The sequence below is a fragment of the Triturus cristatus genome, chromosome 7 (genome assembly GCF_964204655.1).
Source record: "Triturus cristatus chromosome 7, aTriCri1.1, whole genome shotgun sequence".
Classification (NCBI taxonomy): Eukaryota; Metazoa; Chordata; class Amphibia; order Caudata; family Salamandridae; genus Triturus; species Triturus cristatus.
The window spans coordinates 28,646,153-28,671,065 of NC_140590.1; the positions used below are offsets into that span (position 1 = coordinate 28,646,153).

General features: G+C 47.6%; 1 protein-coding gene across 2 annotated transcripts in view; it reads right to left on the minus strand.

The window, feature by feature from the left end:
• Nucleotides 1-24,913, minus strand: part of LOC146808729 (cell adhesion molecule CEACAM6-like) — a 185,445-nt gene that overhangs the window by 71,082 nt on the left and 89,450 nt on the right. The window contains exons 4-7 of one of the 2 annotated variants that reach the window (XM_085615538.1): nt 14,099-14,374; nt 13,743-14,003; nt 2,370-2,510; nt 2,176-2,268 (exon numbers count right to left, since the gene is read on the minus strand). In XM_085615538.1, coding sequence (XP_085471664.1) covers nt 2,210-2,268; nt 2,370-2,510; nt 13,743-14,003; nt 14,099-14,374 — 737 coding nt within the window. In that variant the 3' untranslated portion in view covers nt 2,176-2,209. Of the gene's footprint in view, nt 1-2,175; nt 2,272-2,369; nt 2,511-13,742; nt 14,004-14,098; nt 14,375-24,913 lie in introns of both variants that reach the window. The other variant, XM_085615537.1, reaches the window with a different exon arrangement.

Consider the following 24,913-nt stretch of genomic DNA (forward strand, 5'->3'; position numbering starts at 1 on the left):
TGTGAGCAAGATATGGGCTTGTTTTTGCAGTGCTCGCTATTTGCATGTGCAAAATGGGATTTTTGAGGGTTTCGCTATTTGTGAGCGTTTACCAACTCGCAAATAGCCATAAAAAAAACAGCGATGTGAGTCATTAGAGACTCGCAATCATGTCTTCTCTTTCGTTCGTAGGTACCAATTAGCGACTTGCAGTTTTTCGCTATGTTGACTGGTCAGTACATCTGGGACCTGAGGGGCATTGGCAAGCTTTCAGAGAACCCATATTGCATTTAGTAGATTTTTGGGTAGGGTCAGGAGAGGGGGATTTTTGGGCAGTGGATAGGTATGGCAAACATAAGGAGATGATGGACGGAGCGCTGAAACTTTTCAGACACTCAACCCCAGTCACAAATCTGGGTTGAGTCCTTCATCATTCTTTAGCTCACTTCGCAACCTCAGTTCAGACCCAGCTATATGCAAATCAGTCTTGACCCCGTGCCTCATGGGAACAGTCCAGCCTGAACTGCCAAGCCAGGTCTTCCCTGAACCGGAAACAAACATCCTGGGACCCGTTTCTAGGTAACACCCTTCATCAGCCAGGCTAGCTTGAATCCAGTGGCAAAGTGAGCAAGGGACCCACGTCTGGGATTTCTTGTCTGTGGATAGGCATGAGCAATGAATTCTGCTATATCAGCGGAGTTCTGAAAAACCTGGTGAAGCGGCATAAAGGTTTTCCTCTTGCGTGGCCCCCAGTGTTAAGTTTGTGAGCATGAGTCAGAAAAATCTTATGCTAGACCACCTCCCTTCATAATTTCTCAATGCGGCATGGTTGTAGCTGTTCGCTACCGCAAGTGTTGAGAAACCTGCTGCTGGTGTTGAGAAAGCTGCCACTCGAGTAGAACATCTAATCGAGCAGCAGAAAACCCTCTTATGCTGGGTGATATGCCGTTTGTGCTGATATTAAAGTATGGGACAAACTCTCAGCACGACTTACTGCACTCCTCTGCTCGAGGAACTCCATGGAGCGCAGGGAAGTTTTTCCAGCACTGCGTGGAGTTCTGCATAGCAGAACTCTACGAACTCCACCCTGGCCTAGTGGTGAAGCATCACAGGTGACCTCAACTTGAGCCTAGGTCTTGGTCTATTGCACCTATGGATGCTGGATTGTTTCCTTGTGCTTTTTTACCTAAAAACTTTAAAAATATATATTTCCATTTTAATTATTTTTGTGTCATTTTACTTAATACATTTTTCTTAATTTTTAGGATTTAGTTGTGAGCTTTTTTATGTTTTGTTTTGACTTTGAACCTGTTTTGGTACTGCTATATAATTTTCATATTTCCTCTACATTTAGCCTGGCTTTTCTGTGCCATAACTTGAGGGAGTGAGATCAGGATTATTCAGTAAACTTTGACTTGACAAGACTGTGAACTTCTTACTTAGACAGAACTCAAATTCGCCCCAAATAATCAACAATTTCCATACACTAATCATCCAATCTGGAGCTGTGCTTCTTGGAGAATGTTCCCTTGGTAGAGAGTCCTTTCCTGGATTGGTTTGCAGCGCTGTCAATCCACGGTGGAGGCATATCCATTGAACCATTTACAGTATACAATCTGCCAACTTGTGCAAAAGTACTTCATGAAAAGAGGGACAGACTTTAAAACAAGTGTGTGTTCCTTTCATAAAGTTAGAGGAACGACCCTCCCCAACACACATTAAATGATGGTGACTATGTATGTGGGCACTGAAAATGTATGTAGAGAGGTGCATTGCCAGCGTCATGTAGGCTCGAGAGCCAGGCAGGGGTCGCTCCCACAGGCCCAGTGCAGGGAGCTCCTCTACATTTACTAAAATGAAATGTACTAAAGAGGTCAGAAAGGCCCCCCTAATGAAGGAAGGGTGAGTTTCTGCAGCATCTTCAGCTGACAGTAGTCACTCCCACACTGTCCCTGCAGGCCACCTCAGGGGTCACTGCAGAGGGTTGGAGGCAGGTTATCTGCCAGATATAGCACACTGTCTAATATGCATCAGGGCTCCAACCAAGCCCTCAATCTATGCTCTTCCTTCATAGAGCACAAGGCCTATGCACTTTGTTCCATGCAGAATGAACATTAAAAGCAAAACAATATGAATACATTGGGTTTGTTATTATGAGGCATTATTTACATGACTTCATCACCGCCTGCTACTCACTGCTGACTGTCACTCACGCCCTTTTCTCATGTTCTCATATTGGGTATTGGGTATTAGCGTCGTTGATGAAGCCGGGATTATGGAACACATTTTCTTCTAAGACAAAGAGTGATGGAAGCATTACTGTTGTGTCACATATGCAGAGTTCATAGTATGCAGAGAGATAAAATAAGGGCCATGTTATAAACTTTTACCTTTGTTTGTGTCCTTCTGTTTCAAGCGTCTCTCATAATGAACCACCATCACTGCGACAATGATTGCAGCACCGAGGAGAATGCCACAGGCCACGCCCAGGGTGGTCTGCCAACAGGAGCAGGGGGTGGGGCAAGAGCTGCCTGTTGGAGGAAGCAGAATATAAGCAGCCAGTGAGTGTCTGGATTATATACACTTGGTCTGAGAACATGCAGTGGGGCTGTAACACATTTTAGAGTGGAGGTGCTGGCCAATAATGTCATTTTACTAAGGCTTAGCGCCTGATTATGAGTTTAACGGTGCGAGAGCAGGGCAACACATCACTGCCCCGCACTGCCAAATGCAACTGCCGGTCATCAGCCAGATCACAGATTTCCTTGTAGTCTGGCAGGTGGTCCTTTGGCACCACCAAGCAAATTATTCCAGCCTCAAGACTGCCGCACCAGCACCAGGGATCGTGGATTCCTGGCGGCTGCGCTAATCTGGTGCAGTGGGCCCCGACTGCTGCTGCACCTCCATCGCAAGTTTGGAGGATTATGATAGAAGAGTGCGTGTACTAAAGGGACATACATGAACAAGAGAATATGGGTATTGCAAAGATTTGAGTGGCACATTTTGAAATACATTTTCATAAATATATGCCTAAATTGTGTAGTAAAGTAATGTCAGTCTTTCTGCATGTAAATTACCAGAAGCAGCACTGGGCATTCAACTTAATTTTGATATGGGAAGAGTTAGGCCTTAATCTCAACACCATATACTTTGTGCAACCATCCTGTGGCCACCTTTGTTCCAGCTGATCTATCTCACATTATCTCAATCCGGGATTTAACCAATACACTATTAATTGCAAGATGGTGTTCTCACAACATGTCTCCCAGTGTCCTCGCAACCGCCTGACTTGACCACCATTTCCATGGTCCCCATTATCCTAGGCAATGTGTATGTCTAATTCCACATTGTTCCAAAATGTTCTTCATTCCGAAGGATGACCCAACAAGACAAAATCCCTTCACTACTAAAAATTGCCCTCAATGCCCCAGTGGTAGAGTGGATGGTCACATTACTCATGAATAACAGGTCTACCAATGTAGAATGCAGATCAACAGCCGCGGCTGCGTATCTTGCAGGATCTAGTGAGGACTAAAATAAGGTCAATACAATTGAGACACATTTTGTTTCATGACAATCGTGGATCCTCTATATATTGGTGAAGAGTTACGGTACCCAAACCAACCTTCAAGCTCTTCCCCACTTCCTCACACACCTCACATTTGAACACCTATTTCTTTGCCTGGTCTTCCAACACTCCCAAAACTCCCCTTGACACCTTGACATTGTTCAAAGTCATGGCCACCCCAGGTGCTCTTTATGGGCAAATACTTACAATCTGGAGCTGACACCTGAGGGGAACATATTTGTCTCCCTGCATCATCACATACCCATTACTTATTGTTAATGTGGCTAAAGCGCAGGAATTTCTTGTAGTTTTATACTGAGTTCTGTGGTGCCCGAATCTTATGTAATATTTCATAATTTGTGATTTAATGTGTATATTTTAAACTGTAAATTGTGATAATTTATGTTGCTTTTATGGCCCTTGGTGCCGAAATAAAGATTAACAATGGCAATGGTTAATGATTCCAAAATGTTGCAACAAGGTTGTGCACATTCTGAAACAGTAGTATTGCTTCACAACCCTTTCTCTATTAACACATCCACAGCTTACAAACCATTTTCTATGCTTCAAAGGTAAAATTTCATCTTGGCTGCTAGTCCTCCCAAGATCATAACTTTGAGTATTGGATTATAATCAGTTTTCGAAATCACCTTAAAACCCCAAAGATAGCTTCAGAAATACTCAGTTTTTCAGAAAGCTGCTAATGCTTCCTGTTCAATTACCAAGTAATTCCTAACCTTGCCAGACAAAGAACGCCTGGCAGAAGCAACTCCTTCCTCTCTTCACATTTGTGCAAGAGAACATGCTCATGTGCTGATGGCATTGGCAAATACTGTGACAATACTTGTTAAAACAACTTCAAACATAGACATTACAGCAGGTCCAGCAATAGCTCCTCTTACATCCTCACACACACATTGTTCACCTTCACCCCACACATATGGATTCTCCTTCATTACCAAGTCTCCTTCTTCAAATATTTGTTTTTGGTTTATAAAGGGTTAATCCTGAAGTAGATAAGTTGTCTAACCTGATATGTTGGTAAATATAACTTTGAGAAGTCTTTACCTTCTGTCAACGTCAAGACCATGTTGTTCCTGCTAAGAAGAGGAACACAGTCTGTCGTAGTGTTATCATTGTCAGACTCCCATTGGATTCTCTTGTGATGACAGCAGCATCCACCATAACCAATCCACAAGCATGGATCATTATGATAACGACTATGAGACGCATAAAAAACTATAGCACACATCATTTAGAAGTAAGTCAATGTGTCGCGTGATGGCCGGTTGGACTACAGTTCCCAGCATCTACCATAGGCAGGCTTTAGTGTCCAATGCACATACAAGGATGAAGACAGCGGGACACATATTATACCTATAACACTCCCTCAACCATATAAACCAATGTTGATCCTATTGAAATAATATCTTACAAAATATCTATCAGTGTCCCCTTAAATTACAAGGAAAAGACAAGTAGTTAGGGCCATTTCAACTTAGTATCGAGATAGGCAGGCAAGCTGCATATCCGAGCAGTCAATGATGACAGGTGAATACTGAAAGAGAGCCAATCAGCAATGGAGGATGAGAACAGCTGAAGGGAGCCGGGTCCCTGCCATTGGAGGGAAGAGGGAGACATTGAACGTGGACTAAGCAGCTGGACCAGTGTCTTTGGAAGGCAGGTGGGTGTATGAGACCAAGCAAAAAGACTCATGCAACAGGTCAACCAAGTCACACGGTCAGACTTCAGGTATAGCAAAGTGTGAACAAAAAGCAGGAATCTGTTCGCTCCTACGCGTGTCACAGCCATGCTACAGGACATCCGGCAAACGAGGGCAGGGTGTACCAGTGAGGTGCCTGCATGAGAGCAATAAACAAAGCCCATCCACCAAGTGGATGGAACCAACTGACATGTCATTTGGTAAATGTGCTATCAAATATGTGTCTGTGACATTTTGTTTGTGTTTCTCAAACAATTGCCCATAATTTACAAATGTGTTGTTTGATATGCAATTGATGTTTTTTTCGACGTTATCTATCAAGTATCTCTGGCATTGTTTTAAGGAATGTAAAATAATTGTGATCAATAAATAAGTACTAGCAACATGATGAATAATGTCTGCATGTTGCTCACTGATACAAAATCTGTAATGCATGGTGAGTGAGAATGCATCATATTTGGATGACTGTGGGAGACAGACCCTCAGCTTCTTCGACTGGTTCATGACTCCTTCAATGTCCATCTGGTCTAATAAAACTTTCACTGCAGGTCTTCGGACCACAGGAATTCTCCTAGCCTTGTGTCTGAAAGGCAAGGCTCTATTTTTCAACACAATGTTGGGAACATACTCAGCCAAACCCAACCGGTCCACAAGTACCCTTCCAAACTTATAAAACACCTCTTCCAACTCTGCATCTTCTACAATCAACACGTCATCAGTTGCTCTGATTTTATTATAAATTACTAGTCATGTTTATGCCTCATCCTAAATTTTATTGGCTACTCTATGATACAGAAGGGGCAATTCACAAAGGTAAACTTACACATGAGTAAATCTACACATATAAGTTTACTCTACTTTTGGCAATTCACCATTTACAGATGTAAATTGGCTACAAGGTGTAGAAAACAAGTCTAAACACCAACAATTCAGGGGGTTGAGCCAAATTTACAAGTCTAAAGTTACTATTTCTATCTAACAGGAATGATGAGGTTTCTGTCTGCCACTGGGGTGGAAATCTCCTTTTTGTGTTGTACAGGAAAAAGTGACAAAGTATATTAAATGTTCCAAAAAATTAGAAATACATTCTAATGTTACTGATGATTACAGTTAAATATTATTTTAAATGTCGAATAATCAGGGCCACTGGAATTATGCGGCTGCAGAGGTACAAATTATGTGGCAGGTTTGAGTAATTTATGCGGCAAGAAAAGGCAAAATTAAGCAGCATAATGCAGCACATTATGTAATAGTAGTACTTCATTTGCTCATAATTGTTAAACTTAGCAACACTCTGTGGCCATTGGTTGCACCTCATTAGTACCATTTTAACACCCACATATAGCAACAGAGCGACAGAAAGTTGATCACTCCAGCTTTGCAAAGGGCCTTCCACTGCATGGTAACGTGTTGTCGCATTTTTTGTAATTTTTTTTAACCATTTGAGATAGGGACAATATTGTTTTTTGTTAAAATCTGCAGAGTGAGGCTGATGATGTCTTATATGGCAAATGCGGCACATCTATAATTATGCGAAAATTGCCATGGCCGCACAATTGCATAATTCCAAGGACCCTGTATAAAGAAAATATTAAAAATCTAATTAAAGTTACAAATGTAATTATTTTGAACATATTAAACAGTTGGTTTTTACAAAATCAGCTAAAGTAATACCAGCATTATTTTCTTATTCCCCTACAAACCTCACTACCCACCAAAAAGAAATGACATTAATAGAAAACGCTTATAATTATAACCAATGAGATAAAAACAGAACCACTTTATCAATAAATCAATCAATCAATCAACTCAGATTTATAGAGCTATGTCAAACAGCCTTGTCTTGAGTCCCTTTCTGAATTCCTGCAGGATGGATGCTGTTCGGAGGTGGAGGGGGAGTTTTTTCCATGGCTTGGCGGCAAGGTAGCAGAAGGATCGTCCTCCACTGTAGATTTGGTAGATGGAGGGAGTGTGCGCAAGGGAGGCAGAGCACAGCTGTCAGGAGGGTTGGTGGAAGTTCAGGTGGTGGTTGATGTATGCTGGTCCTAGGTCCTGGAGGGACTTGTAGGCGTGCATCAGTTTCTTTAAGAGGCATCTTTTGTGGATTGCGAGCCACTGGTGGTTCCTGAGGTGGGGGATGATGTGAGTACATTTGGTGAGGTCGAGGATGAGTCTTGCTGCTGCATTCTGAACTGTTTTGAGTCTCTTCAGGAGTTGGGTCGTGATTCCTGCGTAGAGCTTGTTACCGTAGTCCAGCCGACTGCTAACTAGGGCTTGAGTGACGGTTTTCCTGGTGTTGAAGGAGAGCCATCTGTAGATCTTTTGGAGCATGCAGAGGGCGTGGAAGCAGGTGGAGGAGACTGCATTGATCTGGCATTTCATGGTGAGCTGGCTGTTCAGGATGATCCTGAAGTTGCCGCCGTGGTCTGTCCTTGTGGGTGTAGGTTCGAGTTCGGAGGGCCACCAGCTGTCATTCCATGGAGAGGTATGGTTCACCACTTACATCTTGTCTGTGTTAACCTTCAGGCAGTTCATCTTCATCCAGTCAGCAACACTTGTCATGCAGTTTTGAAAGTTGGTCCTAGTGGTGGATGGGTCTTCTAAGAGCGAGATGATGACCTGAGTGTCGTATGTATAGAATATGATGTTGAGGCCATGGGTTCTGACGATGTTGGCTAGGGGCATCATTTAAGTGTTAAACAGGGTGTATCTGAGTGATGACCCTTAAGGGATGCCACAGATGGCACTTTGGGTTCCGAGGTGAAGGGTGGTAGGCGGATTCTCTGGTTTTGTCCTGTGAAGAATCATGCAATCCATTTGAGGGAGTGTTCATAGATCCTGATGTGGTGGAGTCTCTTGATGAGTGTGGAAGGATATGGTGCGGAACACTGCTCGGAGTTCAAGGAGGATGAGCGCCACTATTTCTCCTCTGTCAAGGAGAGTTCTGATGCCATAATTGGCAGTGATCAGTGCAACAAGCTGGATTGGGAGATGTCCAGAAGGTTGTTTCTTTTTCTGTGAGTTGGTGGTTGATATCCTTCTCAAGGACTTTGGTGGGGAAGGGAAGCAGTGAGATGGATTGGTAGTTTTTGAGTTCACTGGGGTCGCATAGGGTCTTTTGAGGAAGGGTCTGATCTCTCTTGTGCTTCCATCTGACGGGGTATGTGGCCAAGGTGATGAAAGCGTTGAAAATGGCAGTGAGTTTGCATCTAATTTTCTTGCTGCCGAGGTTGAAGACATTTTGGGATCTGGGGCCCATGGGGGCTCCAGAGTGGATGGAATTCATGAAGGTTGTAGTGTCCTGAGTGGTGAGTTCCTCACATGCGGTATGCAGGTGGCTGTGGGTGCCGCCTGTCAGTGTGAGGATGTTGTGGATGTTGCTAATCCAGGCATAGAAATTCTGAACTGGCTGTTCGAAACTTGTTGCGAAGTCGGGATAGGTGGTGTTGAGGGCATACGTTTATTGGGTCTTGCATACTTTGTTCAAGTTGTGGTGGAATGAGCTTGGGGGCTGGAGGTGGTGCATGGGGTACCTGCCTGCGATGGAGAAGTGGATGATGGCGTGGTCAGTCCAAGTGAGTTTGGTGACGTGACTGTACATGACTGTGTCACTGACTGTGAAGATCGAGTCGTCGGGCCGAGCGTGCATCCTGTGCTTTGTGTGGCGTCATAGAGGTGGAAGTTGAGGTCATCAAGGAAGATGTAGTGCTTGGAGTCAATGATGAGTGCGGCAATGAATTCTGGGATAGCTTTTCAGAAACTAGGGCATGATACTGGGGTCTGCTCCGATGGTAGTTTTGTCCGTTTGGATTTGGATGTGGAACTGCTCTATGAACGGTGTGGTGTCGTCTTTGGTGATGGTGCAGCAGATGGTTTCTTTGTCGATGATGGCAATGCCTCCTCTGTGTTTGTCGGAGCGGTCCGGGTGTATCATCTTGTAACCATTGGGCATCGCGATGTTAGGGGTGGAGGGGGGTCGAGCCAGGTCTCTAAGATGAAGAAAACATTGGAATGAGGGTAGCGATGGTGTCCCATATTTAGGTGGTCTTGTTGTAGAGCAATCAGGCATTGACCAGGAGGCAGTGGAGTGGTTCCTGGGTGGTCGTGGTCCATGAGATGCATGTGGAGCGGAGATATGAGTGCAGGAAGTCCGGAGTTTCAGACGACACAGCAGCATTTCTATAGTTGAACAAGGAGATGCGATGCAGCAGGTGTTGTTGCGGTGTCTGGGGTCTAGAGCTTTGAGACAAAGTATCTGTGGGTGGCTGGAGTGCCAGGGTACCTGGTGCTAGGAGTGGTGCAGACAAGGACGCATGGCGCATCTGCATCCCCTGTTGGGTCATGCTGTGACCCCAATTAAGTAGGTCCTGGGAGGTGGGAGCGTCACTGGAAAGTGGTGGGTGTGTCTGCTTTGAGGCAGGATGGAGGAAACGTCAGATAGCGAGGGGGCTGGAAAAAGAGGGCAAACTAAAGAATACACTGGGCAGAAAGATACAATGCAGAACTGCACACAGAACAGCAATGATGTGACAAAAACAAAGCAATTAGGCAAATGGGGAAAACAAGCAGACTGTAAGCAATACAAAAAGACGCAAGACAGAACAGCTACAAAGAACAGCAAAAACTGTGACAAAAAACAAAACAATCAGGTAAATTGGGTAAACGAGTAGACTACAAGTAATACAATGGGAAAAAGACACAAGGCAGAACAGCAACACAGAACAGCAGAAACTGTGACAAAACTGCCACATAAACAAGACAATCAAGTAGATGGGAAAAACAAGCAGGCTAAACAAGCAGAAGGGCAAAAGACAGATAACAGAGCCAACCAATGCCACAAGGGGAGCTGATGTGAGGACCTTGTCCTACTCTAAGATAATTAAAAATACTTCACAAAATAACAACGTATAACACAAAATCTAACCAGCTGAACTAAATAGTTAAAAAATATATTATTTACAAGTATGTTTAGAAAGCAATATAAAATGCAAGGTATAAAAGGACAAACCAAAAGAATAAAATATGTATGAAAAAAGAAACAGTATTTCAGCACCACATGTGAGACAGGGTCAGCACAACCTCAAGGAACTATTACCACAACTGCTCATTTTCATTCAAAGGGGAAGGCTCAAAGCCCGCCCCCCACTCTACACCTTCACACAGTGGGTATGGATGTCTTTGTATTACCTTCTATATTCTGTCATATGATATTTTCGACATTATGATTTTTTTGACTATATATATACATTTCACAATATTGTTGAAGAATACGCAGTGTATTTAGATGAAACGTGTATTTTGACGATTTCTCTCTTCCTTTCACTCGTTTTGATGCCTCGCACTGCACGGCCCCTGCAGCTGGAGAGATGCTGAACCCATGGAACACGAATGATAATAGGTCCATTGGGATCTTTTTCAGATCTTCTCTACTGAAGAACTGGGATTAAGCTATATTTTCTCAGAGCTTGGTTAAGGACAAACTGGCATGTTTATGAGGCGCTTGCGCTGCCATAGCATTACTTCATGTGATGCTCTGACGGGGCAAACCACCAAATCATATTTGTGAGGCCTCGCAGAGCCACTTTGCGTACTTGGAATGGCCGCATAGATATGGAGATATGGAGTGTGCAAGGCAGCCTTACTCTGTGCCTGGGAGGCGTTCCATGGGCGTTGTGGTTGGTGTTTCTACTCAATGCCCAGGATATTGACGCTTCCCCAGATTTAAAAGACAATGTAAACCTGGGGACGCTCCAAAACTTTACACCTGCCGAGATGTTATGTTATGTTATTTATTTTAATAGCACGCACAGATACTCAAGAGCGTCCCGAGGCGGAGCCAGCGTGGGGTGGGAAGAAAAAAACCTGGGCAAAGAGATGAGTTTTCAGGAGCTTTCTAAAAGTCAGTGGATCTTTAATTTTCCGAAGTGCAAAGGGAAGGGCATTCCAGGCCACAGCAGCTTTCCGGGCGGGCGAGCTGCCACCTAACCTCTGGCATTTAAAACCGGGAACCAGAGCCAGAATCTGAGATGAGTAATTGTCTCACAGGGGCATGGAAGGAGAAACGTTTTTGCAGGTACGTAGGTGCATGGCCGTAGAGTGCACGGTGGGAAATGATTAGTGATTTGAATTTTACCCTTGCCATAATGGGCATCCTGTGCAATGAGCGCAGATGATGGCTCACACTACTTCTAAAAGGCAAGTCAAGAAGAAGCCTGGCTGCCGCATTCTGGACCACCTGCAGCTTTTTCAGCAGGTAGCCAGGAGATGAGGCGTAACTAATAGAAATAACTTTATTTCTCCTGGTTTATTCCTCTTTCTATGTGTGCTCCATTCTGCAACACAAGTAGAAAGAGGAAGACACCTCAATGGATTGTTTTTGTGCAGGAAGGTGTCCCATCCTGCAGTTAAACAATCCTGTCTACAACACAGGTACCCTTGCACCATGGTGCAATAGTGCCTGTGTGGCACTAGTAGGGGTGGGCGGTAAACTACATTCTGCCGGCAGAGTTCATGGAGCTTTGTTCACTCTGCACTCTGCTTGGAGGGAGAAGTTTAGCAAAAACTCTGCCAAAGCTGCGTAACAGATGTACCAGTCACCGACAGAGTTGAACGCCCCTAGATATCAAGGCAACACAGCACTACAGACAGCATCTGCACAGCCCCTGAGTGAACCAAACAGACTGTTATCCAGCCCACCATGACTTCGCCTAATGCCGACAGTCATAGCCCTTACCGGGAGAGACCAGCCTCACTACAAATTGGCATGCTGCCACTACACAAGCCCATTCCCACACCAAGAATCCCGAGTGGCAGCAGCAGGGTCTGGCTGTCTGTTTTCAGACAGCTGTTGCTTGCTACCAGGCTCATGTTTCCCTCGGCTTCCATCACTGAATGACTGCAGAATAACCTGCCCACAAAGCCATTCCCCCCCAAGCTGTCTGACGTCACTGCCAAGTAGTGGAGGGCAGCTCCGACAGTGCAGCAAAGGCACATGCAGACTCCGCAGCCAACCCGCAATTCGGACTTCTGGTCAGTGCACTGGGATTGCCTGGGCAACCAAAAGGGCTCGAGTCTCAGGCCACCTTACACATCACGAGTCTCTTTTTCACTCAGACCATGTCCAGCGCTGATACTGGCTTTCAGGCGACCTGGAAGCATTGCATTTACAGACAATTGTCGCACCAACTGAGTCGGGAATAAGAATGTCACTATGCGAGTTCTCTGGAGTGCACTCTGCAGTCTCCACAAGCAGGTGGGAAATGCATTTGTAAATAACACACTGAGCTCTCTGAAATGTTCCAAAGTCGGCTTCATTCTTCTTATGACGTTTCATTTGAGCTGATCTCAGGCTTCTCCAGTAAATCTGAACCGTGCTTTCGAATACTATGAAAGGCCAGTATCTTTCAGCCTGCAGTGAGGTAAAATCATTGGGAACAGCAACTAGGGGGCAGATTTACATGCCGCGTACGCCACATTTGCGCCGCCGTTGCATCACTTTTGTGACGCAGTGGCGGCGCAAAGCCAGCCCCATGCTGCGGGGTATTTACAATGTGACGCATCTAGGGAGGTGCGTCACGTTGTAAAGCCCTGTGCCACATGTGGGCGTTCCGGCGCAGGGGGGAGCGTTCCGGATCTGGAATGCCTCCTAAAAGTGACTGAGTGAAATCTACAAGATTTCACTCAGTCACTTTTATGGCCATGCTGCGTCAAAACCCTGCGCCTGCTTGAAGCAGGCGTAAGGATTGACGCAGCATGTTAGACATAGGGGCACCCCGAGCCTTGCTGGAGCCTTGCTGGAGCTGCTTCGCGCTTGCGATGCGACTCCAGCAATGCGTCACCTTTACGGCAGCAGATGCGTCATTGTAAATGCGGCGCATCCATGGTGGCACAAGAGGTGTCTGCCGTGACGCAAAATAACTGGCGCATCCCTGCTGATATGTAGGGATGCGCCAGTTATTGTAAATCTGCCCCTATGTATTTAGCCATATAGGGGTTGGCGAGTGGAGCAACTGAGGAATTCCATTGAGTTTTTATGCAACTCTGCAGATTTCCACGTATTGCAACTCCCTGAGCTCCCGCATCCCTAGGCACCAGGCAGCCAAAACTGCACCAGCGCAGGGGGAAAGGACAGGAATGCACTGTATTGGATAAATACGGTAAATTCCTGCACTTTCACTTTGACGTAGGGCAGCGCAGCAAGAAGACATGCCGGGCTGCCCTAATCCACATCCTCTAAATGAGGCTACAAGTAACTACAGCTGGAAAAATAATGCAAAGTGAGAGGGCAGAAAAGAAAGGTATTTAAAGAAGAGGCTCTGAGAGAAGTGGAGCAATGTAGTACATCTGAAAATGGATGAGGCCCAGAGTCCCAGAAAGGAATTTGAAAAATGCTAAATTCACATCTTCAATTTCAGAAGTGGTTTTGGCCTTGAAGATACAGGCTTTGAGTCTATTTATTCCTGGACTACTTACCATTTACAGTTATAGAGAAAGAAGCCTTCACAGACAGGCCAGTGACTGTGTTGTGAGCCACACATGTGTAGTTCCCATCATCTTGTGAAGACACCTTCTCAACGGTGTATGTGTTACCAGGTCTCTTTAGATCAGTACCATTGAGAAGCCACTGGTACTCTGGTGCTGGGAAGGACTCCGCAGTGCAGGAGAAAGAGAGTTTACCCCCCACTTGTAGTGACTGAGAACCTGGTAGATCAATCTTCACGTCCTCCGGCCCATCTGTAATGGAACAGAGAGAGGGTCTGTGAGCTGTGACTGTCTTTACCAGAGAAAGGGATGGGAGACAGGAGAGAGAGAACTCTGGGATTACTTACAGGTGACAGTAAGAGTCTGGGGGTCACTCATGTTGCTGCTGACAGGGTTCAGGGCCCTGCACTGGTAGATCCCTGAATCCCCCCGGAATATGTTGGTGATGGTAAGAGTTCTGTTGTTTGGAGACTGAATGATATTTCCAGGTAGAGCCGAAGTGCTATTAAAGTACCAGAGGATTGTGACAGCTGCGCTTGAGCTGTCACAGGTTATCTCCGCAGGACCCCGGTTCTCCACCAGTTGCGAGGGTACACAAGTCACTGTGGGTTTAATAACCGGCTCTGCAACCAGAATAAACAGACAGGATTATATTGTGAGCAGTGTGCTATGTATCTCCTGCAGGATAAATCAGGAAAAGGAATGGTAAAGGGCAAGGGAGAGACAACTCTAACCAGGGATTTACCCCACTCTCATGTGGGTTCTGCGCTTTATTAAATGCAGTAGATTATATATTTAGGGTGCCATAATCCCAAGAGGCATCTCCTGTACTTGTGGTAAACAGACAACAGGAATGAGCATTAGGTGAGTGACACCCTGCATTTTCACACCTCTTGCTACCTTCCCCAATATAATGCATATAATGAGAGCCAGAGAGACCTGAGATCTTAAGCACCCTTTCCCAGGAGTGAACCCACCACTCACTGAGAACAGCCCAGGTAAAGATGCTTTGCTGCGTGCTTCAATGGGTTGCCCTTGAAGAGTGAAATAGGGACATCAGACCACTCACAGCACAATAACACCCGCAAGCCAGACTGTATGGCTCTAACCATGCATTTTCCAGGAGCCTTCTGTGCTGCCTTTGATCACATCACTTTACTCAAGGACATAAACTAGACAGGATGAGGAGAAGTAAACTGAGTGTGGTAATCACAAAGTCAGTGGTAATAAACGAAGAGCCGCTCTTAATTGGTGAAAGAAGTTTAATCCATGAGAAAACGAGCCCACCCTGGCATTGGAGGTCTGGACAGACCTTTCCCATCTTTTTTTTGTTGTTTTTCGTCTTTATTTTTCCCTGTTGTTCCACTGTTATTGTGCCCATCTGTGATTTGCTCTAATTCCATCACTGTTTTTATTTTCTTGTGTCTGCCTGTTCCATTCGCCTTTCGCCCCTGTGGCACCTCCTCCCTGGTTTTCCCCCCTGAAATCCCCCCCTCCTGGAATTCCCCCGCTCCCACCTCCCAGTCTCTCCTCCCTTCCACCTCCCCTACTTAATGGCGGCGTGGGCACACCACAAGTCAAGCCCGTCTGCGCCAGTCCATGACCCGACTGCGGCCAGTGCCAGGAGCCCTGGACCTCCCACTACCCATCGCTACGACACCACCACCCTCCTCGCACTCAACCCTGGAAGACTTAGAGAATGCCAACAGGCCTCGCCGAACACGACCCATGGCCAGTTCTCCTGCCTCCACTTCTGCCAGACCCTCATCGTACCCAGGCCTCCAACACCGCTGACGCCAGCACCGGTGACACCCTAACATGCATCCTCCTCAACGTACGCTCCGTACACAAACACGTCATGGAAATCTGGAACCTACTCGACTTTCTCTTGCCCGACTTCGCCTTCTTCACAGAGACCTGGACCTACGCATCCTCTGCCCCCGACATCAGCACCGCCATCCCAGACGGATACAAGATCCAGAGGAAAGACCGCCCCAACCACCCAGGAGGGGGCCTTGCTATCACCCACAAGAGCACCCTCCACCTCACCACCTCCAGCGAAACCTTCCCCTCTGCTGAACACCTGCACTTCCAGATCCAGACCACCCCCAAAATCACACTCCAAGGAACCCTCGTTGACAGACCCTCCCGACCCCCGAACACCCTTCGCCACCACCATCACTGAGTTCATCGCACCCCACGCCATCGCCTCAACAAACTACAAGCTCATTGGAGACCTGAACTTCCACCTCGACAACCCCAGCGACCCCAACTCTACTACCCTTCGTGACAACCTCGCCAGCATCGGACTTAAACAAGTCGTCAACACACTGACCCACAGAGCCTGACACACCCTCGACCCCATCTGTGCGGCAGGAAACAGCATCCAATTCAGCCACACAATGCAGCTGCCATGGTCCGACCACCACTGCATACACTTCGCCATCAACAAACCCAAGGCACCCAAACCAGCCCCATGCCTACCATGAAGGAACTGGAGCAAAGTTACTGACGAGCAACTTAACTCCACCCTCACTCGAGACAACCACATCTGGGCACCCGACGCAAACGACGCAGCCAGAGAACTCCACACCTGGATCTCCAACTAGGCAACCCCGACAGACAATACCCCAGGAAAGCCGCCTGGTTCACCACCGCTCTCCCAGAAGCCAGATGCACCTGTAGACACCTGGAGAAGAACTGGAGAAACACCAAGACAACCGAAAACCATACCACCTACAAGGACGCCATGATGGACTACCACAACCAGATCAGAGCCACCAAGAGGAACTTCATCCACAACAAAATCCTGGCCAACTCCACCAACTCAAAGGAACTTTTCAGTGCCATTCAAGAATTCACCAACCCACGCAGCGAAGCCATAGACATCACACCATCCCAAGACCTCTGCGACAAGCTTGGAACCTATTTCCTCCTCAAGATCAGAAACCTCTACCACAACTTCATCGACCACCAGGTGCCACAGATTGCCCCGCCCCCTAGAAAGACCAGCCAGCCCATCATATCCAACTGGACACTGATCACGACAGAAGCCATCGCCTCGACCATGAAAAGCATTCTCCCCGGGGCCCCCACCGATCCCTGCCCCCCTCAAATATACCACAGAGCCGCGGCCACCATTGCACATGAACTACAATGCACCATCAATACCACCTTCAAAACAGGCACCTTCCCAGATGACTGGAAGTCAGACCCCTGTTCAAGAAGCCCACAGCTGACCCCACTGACCTCAATAACGATTGGCCCATCTCGCTCCTCCCCATTGTAGACAAAGTTGCAGAGAAAACAGTCAACAGGAAACTGACACGATTCATTGAAGAGAACCCGGTCCTCGACCTGTCCCAATCCGGATTCCGAAGCAACCACAGCACAGAGACCGCCCTACTCCCCGCCACAGATAACATCCGCACCCTCCTGAACCAAGGCCACTCCACAGCCCTCATCCTACTCGACCTATCAGCAGCCTTCGTCACCCACTGCACACTAGTCGCCAGACAACACGACGCAGGCATACAAGGAACAGCCCTGGACTGGATCTGATCAGTCCTCACCGGAAGAAGCCAAAGGATCAGACTCCCACCCTTCCTCTCCGAACCCACAAAAATCACCTGCGGAGTCTCACAGAGTTCATCACTTAGCCCCACCCTCTTCAACATCTACATGGCCCCCCTCGCAGTCATCGTCTGACAACACGGCCTCAACATGGTATCCTACGCCAACGACACCCAGCTCATCCTCTCCCTCATCAAAGTCCCCACCACTGCCAAACTCAACTTCCAGAAAGGAATGCAAGACGTCGCAGTCAGGATGACCAACAGCTGCCTGAAGCTCAATACCAAGAAGACAGAAGCCCTTGTCCACAGTAACACCCTGTTGGAAATGGCCCTTTTTGCAGGGTCATCCCTAAGCTTTTTTGCCTCCCTCCTGGATTTTTCCTAACCTGTTTTTGTTGGCTTTATGACTCTGGGCACTTTACCACTGCTGATCAGTGCTAAAGTGCATATGCTCTCCCTTTGTAAATATGACTATGTGAATTGGTATATCCCTGATTGTCTTATTTGGTTTACCTGTTAGTCCCTAGTAACGTGGCCCATGTGTGCCCAGGGCTGGTAAACCGAATGCTGCTGGTGGGCCTGCAGCACTGGTTTGTGCCACCCACAGAAGCAGCTTGTAAAGTGTGTCTCAGACCTGCCACTGCAGTGTCTGCGTGCAGTCCAGGACTGCCATCTTGGCTGTGAAGTGCCCCCACTTCCCAGCCCCTGAACCTTCCCTTGGCATCATGTCAGCCACCCCTATGGTAGGGTGCATTGTATGTGTAAGGTAGGACATGCTCTGATGTGTGGAACATGTCCTAGTAGTGAATTACACCCAATTTCGTTTTTCACTACTGTAAGGCTACCTGTTCTCCATAGGCCAGAATGGGAAGTCTGGGCTATTACATCCTATAGTCCTAACTGACCCACAGAACATGGTAGAAAAACGAATTTAGTATGCCTGAGCTCAGAATATTAAAATACATCTTTTAGTGAAGGTTATTTTTATATTCTGTGTTTGAAACTACCACTTTTAGAGTATAGGTACTTTCTTGCCTAAGCCTTCCAGTGTACTCTGCTATTATGTGTATTGGCTGTCTGGTTTTGGAGGGACAGGGCAGGCTGAGTCAGACCTGGGTTGAATAGAGAGATCTGCCTTGGAGTGAGGGGAGGGGTAGCTCCTGCACTTGAATAGGGCTGTGCCTGGCAAGGTGAATGCTGGCTCCACCTCCCACTGTGCGTCTGAGGCAGACCCCCTCTTTCTGAAAGGAAGGATGCAGCCTGATCAACAAAGTGCTCCAGGGCTGGGCAGAACTGGTTCTGGCTGGGTTCAGAGACTTGGGACCCCTAAGAACAAAGACTTTGGGGGTATAAATATTTGTGCCCCAACCCCTACAATTTGTATTGCTCCTGGACAACAAGAAGAAGAACCTCTGTCCGTGTTACTACAGGAATCTGCAGGAGAAGGACGGTCCTTGTGCTTGTGTGCTGTTTCTGGGACTGGCCTGCAGTTGTTACTACTGGACTGAAGAGAACAGGAAAAGAAACTTTGATTGAACCTTTACTTTTGCTACAGCAATTACCCAAGGGCTAGAAGAGAGCTAGCCTCCTGCGGGAGTCTCAGGCACATCAGACTCCACCACCAGCCTCCTGTTTCCTCCCAGCGAGGATTTCTATCTGCAGGTGAGGCTCCTGTGAGTTCCAGGGCCTCTAGTTCTACTGCTGAGAAAAGAGTGCTGAAAATCGTCGCTAACCCCTGTTAGCGAGCCGCTGCAGCTGGTGAGCGTGAGAAAAATCGTCGCTCAGCTGTCGCCGAGCGCTCGCTAAACCCGAAGATTATCGCATCACCCGTCAGCGGGCCTGAAAACGCCCGCTATCCCCGAAGATCGTCGCATCACCTGTCTGCGGGCCTGAAAACGCCCGCTATCCCAAAGATCGTCGCAGAGTCTGTCAGCGGGTCTGAAAACACTCGCTAACACAAGGATTGTCGCATTGCTTGTTAGCGGGTCCCAAAGCGCTCGCTAACCCCAAATCATCGCATCAAGCTCATCGCAGCGCGGACGCTGAGCGTTCGCCATTTTCCCCGCATCGCATCGCATCAGGATCGTCGCTCCCTCACGGAGCGTCATTTTCTTTCATCGCAGCAAGATCGCACACGCAACAGGCTCGGTGCATCATCCTTCCTTAGCGGCAAGGATTTTATCGCATCACCGGCTTAGCGTGAAGAAGTTTGTCGCTTTGTCCTGCCCGCAACCCAGCGCATCATCCTCCCTTGCGGTAAGGATTCAACGCATCGCTGGTTAGCGTGAGGAAATTTATCGCTACAACTCCTTAGCGACATTTTTGTTGCTTTGCCACAGAATCCAGATACTTTGTGAGTAAAAGGGTCGCAGAGACCACTGCATTGAACTGAACGTCATTTTGTGCACCTTTAACTATTTTTGCAGCATTTTTAAAGTAACCCTATTTTTCTAGTATTGTGGATTTTTACTGTCATTGGTCTTGTGATTAAGTCTATATAAATATACCTATGTTTTATAACTACTTGAGTGGTGTCCATTTGTAGTGTTCCTCATTATATTACTGTGTATGGTCATAAATGCTTCACACACTGCCTCTGAGATAAGCCTAGCTGCTCGTGCTACGTTACCACAGGGTTGAGCAGGGGTTGTCAAAGGGTGTAGGCTGCTTACTCTGACTTAGGAAGAAGGGTCCCTACTTGGACAGTGGCCAGCCATTGCCAACTAGAGACCCCCATTTCTAACACACCCCTTCTGCATGGGACAGCACCTGGTGGCCGACCGCCCTTGGAAGCCTACCTACCCCTTCAGACCACATCAAGAACCTCGGCATCGTACTCGACTCATCACTCACCATGAACTGACAGGTCAACCCCGTCACCTCCAGCTGCTTCAATACCCTCCACATCCTCTGCAAGACCTTCAAGTGGATCCCCCCTAAGTCAAGGAAGACAGTCACCCACATACTCATCACCAGCAGACTGGACTATGGAAACGCACTCTACGCCGGTATAAACCAGTCCCCACTCCGCAAACTCCAGCCAATACAGAACACCGCTGCCAGACTCCTCCTCTGCATCCCCCAACATGAGCACATCAGCCAACACCTGCGAAGTCTCCACTGGCTCCCCGTGGAGAAAAGAGTTGCTTTAAAAATCCTCATTCACACCTACTAATGCCTACACAACAAAGGTCCCAAAAACCTCAACGACAGTATCAACTTCCATGTACCCAAAAGAAACCTTCGATCTTCCAACCTCGCATTGACCGAAACCCCGCGCATCCAGAGAGCCAAAGCAGGCGGAAGATCCTTCTCTCACATTGCAACCAAGACCTGGAACGAGCTACCGGCAGACATCAGACATGCCCACTGAACACCTTCAGGAAGACTACAAATAGGATTTTTAGTAGGGTAGGGCGCGGGCTGAAGCCAGGCAAAAACCACCACTCTAGTCAGGATTAGGGAGGTACATGTCTAAAATAACCCCTGCTCACCTCCTTGGTAGCTTGGCACGAGCAGTCAGGCTTATCTTAGAGGCAGTGTGTAAAGCGTTTGCACCTAACCAGCAATATTACAGTGTACGAACTACAAAAGGACACCACACCAGTTTAGTAAAATATCCAATATTTATATATAATTAAAACAAGACCAAAAACGATAAAAATCAACAGTACTATACTTAAAAGTTCACAGTTCTACCGGTGTGTCATGAACACACACATCCAAAAACAGTTCTGGCTGACCGTGGGGTCGCAGGCCAGCTACGGTGTCGGGAAGACCTGCAAACAGTACCTTTCAAAGTAGCAGGGCGATGGGATCCTTGAAGTCACTCGCATTGCAGGTCGAGCTCCTTTTTGATGGGATCAGGAGCGCTGGCGCCAACATGCGTTGGGTGCTGCGGTGTGAAGTGCAGCGGTGCAGTGTGCTGTGCCCCCAGGTCGCGGTGCGAACAGCGGCTCGGTGGCGGCGTCAGATGGCGTTGCCGATGAGACCAGGGTCGCGGTGAGAGTTGGAGGCAGTGCTCGTCACGGTGCTAGCAGGTCACGGTGCAAGCAGCAGCATTGTCATTGCTGAAGCGCTCTCATCGGCTGACAAACTGGAGGCTGCGGTGTGAGATGAGGGCGGTGCGTTGTGTAACTTACGAGCGGTGCCCCTGAACCACAATGCAAGCACCGGCATCGATTTTGGTGGGAGGTGGCGGCATCAGGAAGGCCACGGTGCCGTTGTGTAGCAAGGCAGTGCAGAGTGCAGGCCCAGAGGTCGCGGTGCGAGCAGCGGATAGGTGATGGCGTCAGCAGGCGTCGTCGGTGAGACCAGGGTCACAGCGCACCGTTGCTGCGGTGCCCTGTGCGGTGCCTTCAGGACACCGGTTCAGCAGGGTCATCGTAGACGCCGTCGAGTGGTGTTCTTCGGGTTGCAGCACAAAACAAGAAAGAACCTGAAGTCTTTACTGTTCCTGAGACTTGGTGAACAGGGGGAAAGCTCTACCTCAAGGCCTTGGAGAGTCTCATCAATTCGGTTGCAGAAAGTCCAGTCCAGGCCTTTCACTGGCCAAGACAGAAGCAGCCACTGCAGGTCAGCCCAGCAAAAGCAAGCAGCAAAGCAGTCGTTCCTTTTAGCAGCTTCTCCGGCACAGGGTGTCTGTGTCCGGCCAGAACCAGTTGGGCCTTCTCTGGTGTGAATTCCTGGTAGGAGGTGGAGACGGCTTAATCAGAGGCAGACCAGGCCCTTTGAGGTGCAAGGAAATCTCCTCCCTCTTCCCCCCATCACAACCCAGGTCTATTTAGCCCTTTCCTGACCTACCTAGACTATCGGGAGCCACCCTGCTTCCTAGCCATCTGTCGTCCAAAAACCAGACAGGCAATCCACATTCCAACAGAGGCACACGGGATGACCGAGCAAAATAATACCCACTTTCTAAAAGTGGCCTTTATGAACTCAGAATGAAGGGGGCACCCTCGCTAAAGGCTGCGGCTTTAGACGCTGAGTTCAGGCATTCAAAGCGGTACAAAAGAGGGTGGTGATGGACGGAGCATCAGAACAAAATCAAACACTCACACCCAGTCAACAGATCTGGGTTTGATCCATCACCGTTCTTTAGCCCACTCTGCCACCCCAGTTCAGACATGGCCATATGCAAATCAGTCTGACCCTGTGCCTCATGGGAACAGTCCAGCCCGAACTGCCAAGCCATGCCTTCCCTGGACCGAAAACAAGCATCCTAGGACCGATTTCTGTCATTTCAGCCGTCTTCAGCCAGGTTGAAGACGGCTACGTATGTGGGTGGCATAATCCGTGCTGCAGGCAGTTGAGTCACAAGCCTCTGCACCTGCAGTGCCCTTTACTGGGGACTGACAAGTAAATCACACATCCAATCATAACACAATTTACCACAGGAGCACCAGCACTTTACCACTGATCAGCAGTGCGAAAAGCGTGCAGAAACGTTATACCAGCAAAAACAGAGTCAAAACCAGGAGGGCAGAAAGCAAAAACTCAGGGGAAACACGCCAAAAGTTGCCAAGTCTAATCAAGACCCTCAAGACCTGGCTCTTCGGCTAAACAGATCTGCGGACCCCCCCCCACCCCCCCTCAGCACCTTAAAACCCTCACGGGTGAGTAGCGCGCTTACAATTCTCTGATTGATTGATCGAAGGAACCAAATGGAGGTCCCTTCAGACCTCTGGATGATGGAGTATGGCGGAACAATGGATTCTCAGTCATAAGACACCACTGGGAATTCTCTTGAAGGGAACAGGATGGCAAAATGAGAGAAAGTAGAGATAGACAGTTTTTGCATCTGCAGTTGTTGGCCCATATGTATATTTAGCTTTAAGTACCAAGCAAATCCTGCACCACACATAGAAAGAGAAAAACACCATTAATTATTGTTTACGTGCAGGAAGGCGTCTCTTCCTGCACATAAGCAAACATTAAATAATGCAGATTTACTACTGACGATTGAAGTAGCAAACGCCCATTATCGAGTGTTGCAGAAAGGTAAACAGTCATTCCCTGCAATGCAGGCACCATTGCACTATGGTGCAAGGGTGTCTGTGTTGGCTCTAGGCAGCTATTTTTAGAGCCAGCACTAGAGGAAAACACAGGGCTGTGCCATATTGTTGCAAAAAGAGCACATCCCTGCATTTTGGAAATGGTGGAGCGTGGAGCTGCAAAACTTGCTGCCATTTTCTTGTAAATATGCCCCAGGTTTACAAGAGTATGCAGTTTTTGTATGGCGCGTTTGAGGATTGACAAAGAATGACTTGACTTCTGGTCTAATCCTGATGTGAAAGCATGCATGTAGAGCTCAGAGGAGTATTCAATGTTATTCTGAAGATGACGTAGTGGGGTCTAAAGTGGAAGCTCACAGAGAGAGCCCTGAAAAAAGCCAGCACCACTACACTGTGAGGAGCTTCACCCCTTTCACTGCTGCAGTGCCTAGGGAGATCTGCTGCATGCCAGGGTTGTGTGAGTGCAGACAGTGTCTAGGGAGATCTGCTGCATGCCAGGGTTGTGTGAGTGCAGACAGTGTCTAGGGAGATCTGCTGCATGCCAGGGTTGTGTGAGTGCAGACAGTGTCTAGGGAGATCTGCTGCATGCCAGGGTTGTGTGAGTGCAGACAGTGTCTAGGAAGATCTACAGCATTCCAGGGTTGTGTGAGTGCAGACAATGTCCAAGGAGGCTGTGCTGTTTGATTCTGAGGAGCTTTGGGCCCACCATGTGACAGGCTTGTGGGATAAGAAGATGGTCCTTAATTTAACTCTGGCAATAATGAGGAGTTAGTTCATAAGTGTAGAGTTTTCCTGGAGGTGGTGGCAGGGAGTTAGAGAGAGAAGAACCTGGAGATCTTTTGTCTCTCTTATGTTATTAAGATTTTTAAAGCGCTCTGCTACCCTGGGGTGTCCTGGCGCTATGCACTACCTGCCAAAGAAGACAACTGAAACATTGGGCCGAAGGGATCGTCTAGGAAAATAACCAAGTTTTTAATCCCTTCCTAAAAGGAAGAAGTTCTGTGGAGTTCCTAAGATGAAAAGGAAGGCTGTTCCAAGCCCTAACGGCGCAATGGCAAAAACTCCTACCACCCCAGCTGGTTTTGTAGTAGCGGGGGAGGATGGCGAGTCTGGATTGCAGGGAGCGAAAGGCTCTCCCCGGCACATACCACTGAACTGAATGTTTTAAAAAGTCAGGGCCCATGCCATTAAGAGCTTTAAAGACTATACACATGGCCTTGAACTGAATCCGTGATGCCACAGGTAGCCAGTGAAGGGATCTATGTTCCACCCTTACTGAAGTGAACCTGGGTGTGCCAGTAAGCATTCTAGCTGCAGCATTCTGCATGGTCTGGAGTCTGGACATGTCTTTTTTATGGATATTAATATAATGACTATTACAATAGTCCAGCCACGACAGAATGAGTGCAGTAACGGCAGTTTTCAGACAGTCTTCTGGGAAGAGAAATTTTACTTAACGTAAGATTTTGAGCGTAAAAAAGCAGGATGAAACAACCCTGCTGACCTGGTCCTCGAAAGACAGTTTTGAGTCTATGAGCACTCTGAGATTTTTTGCCTTTACCACCGGAACAGG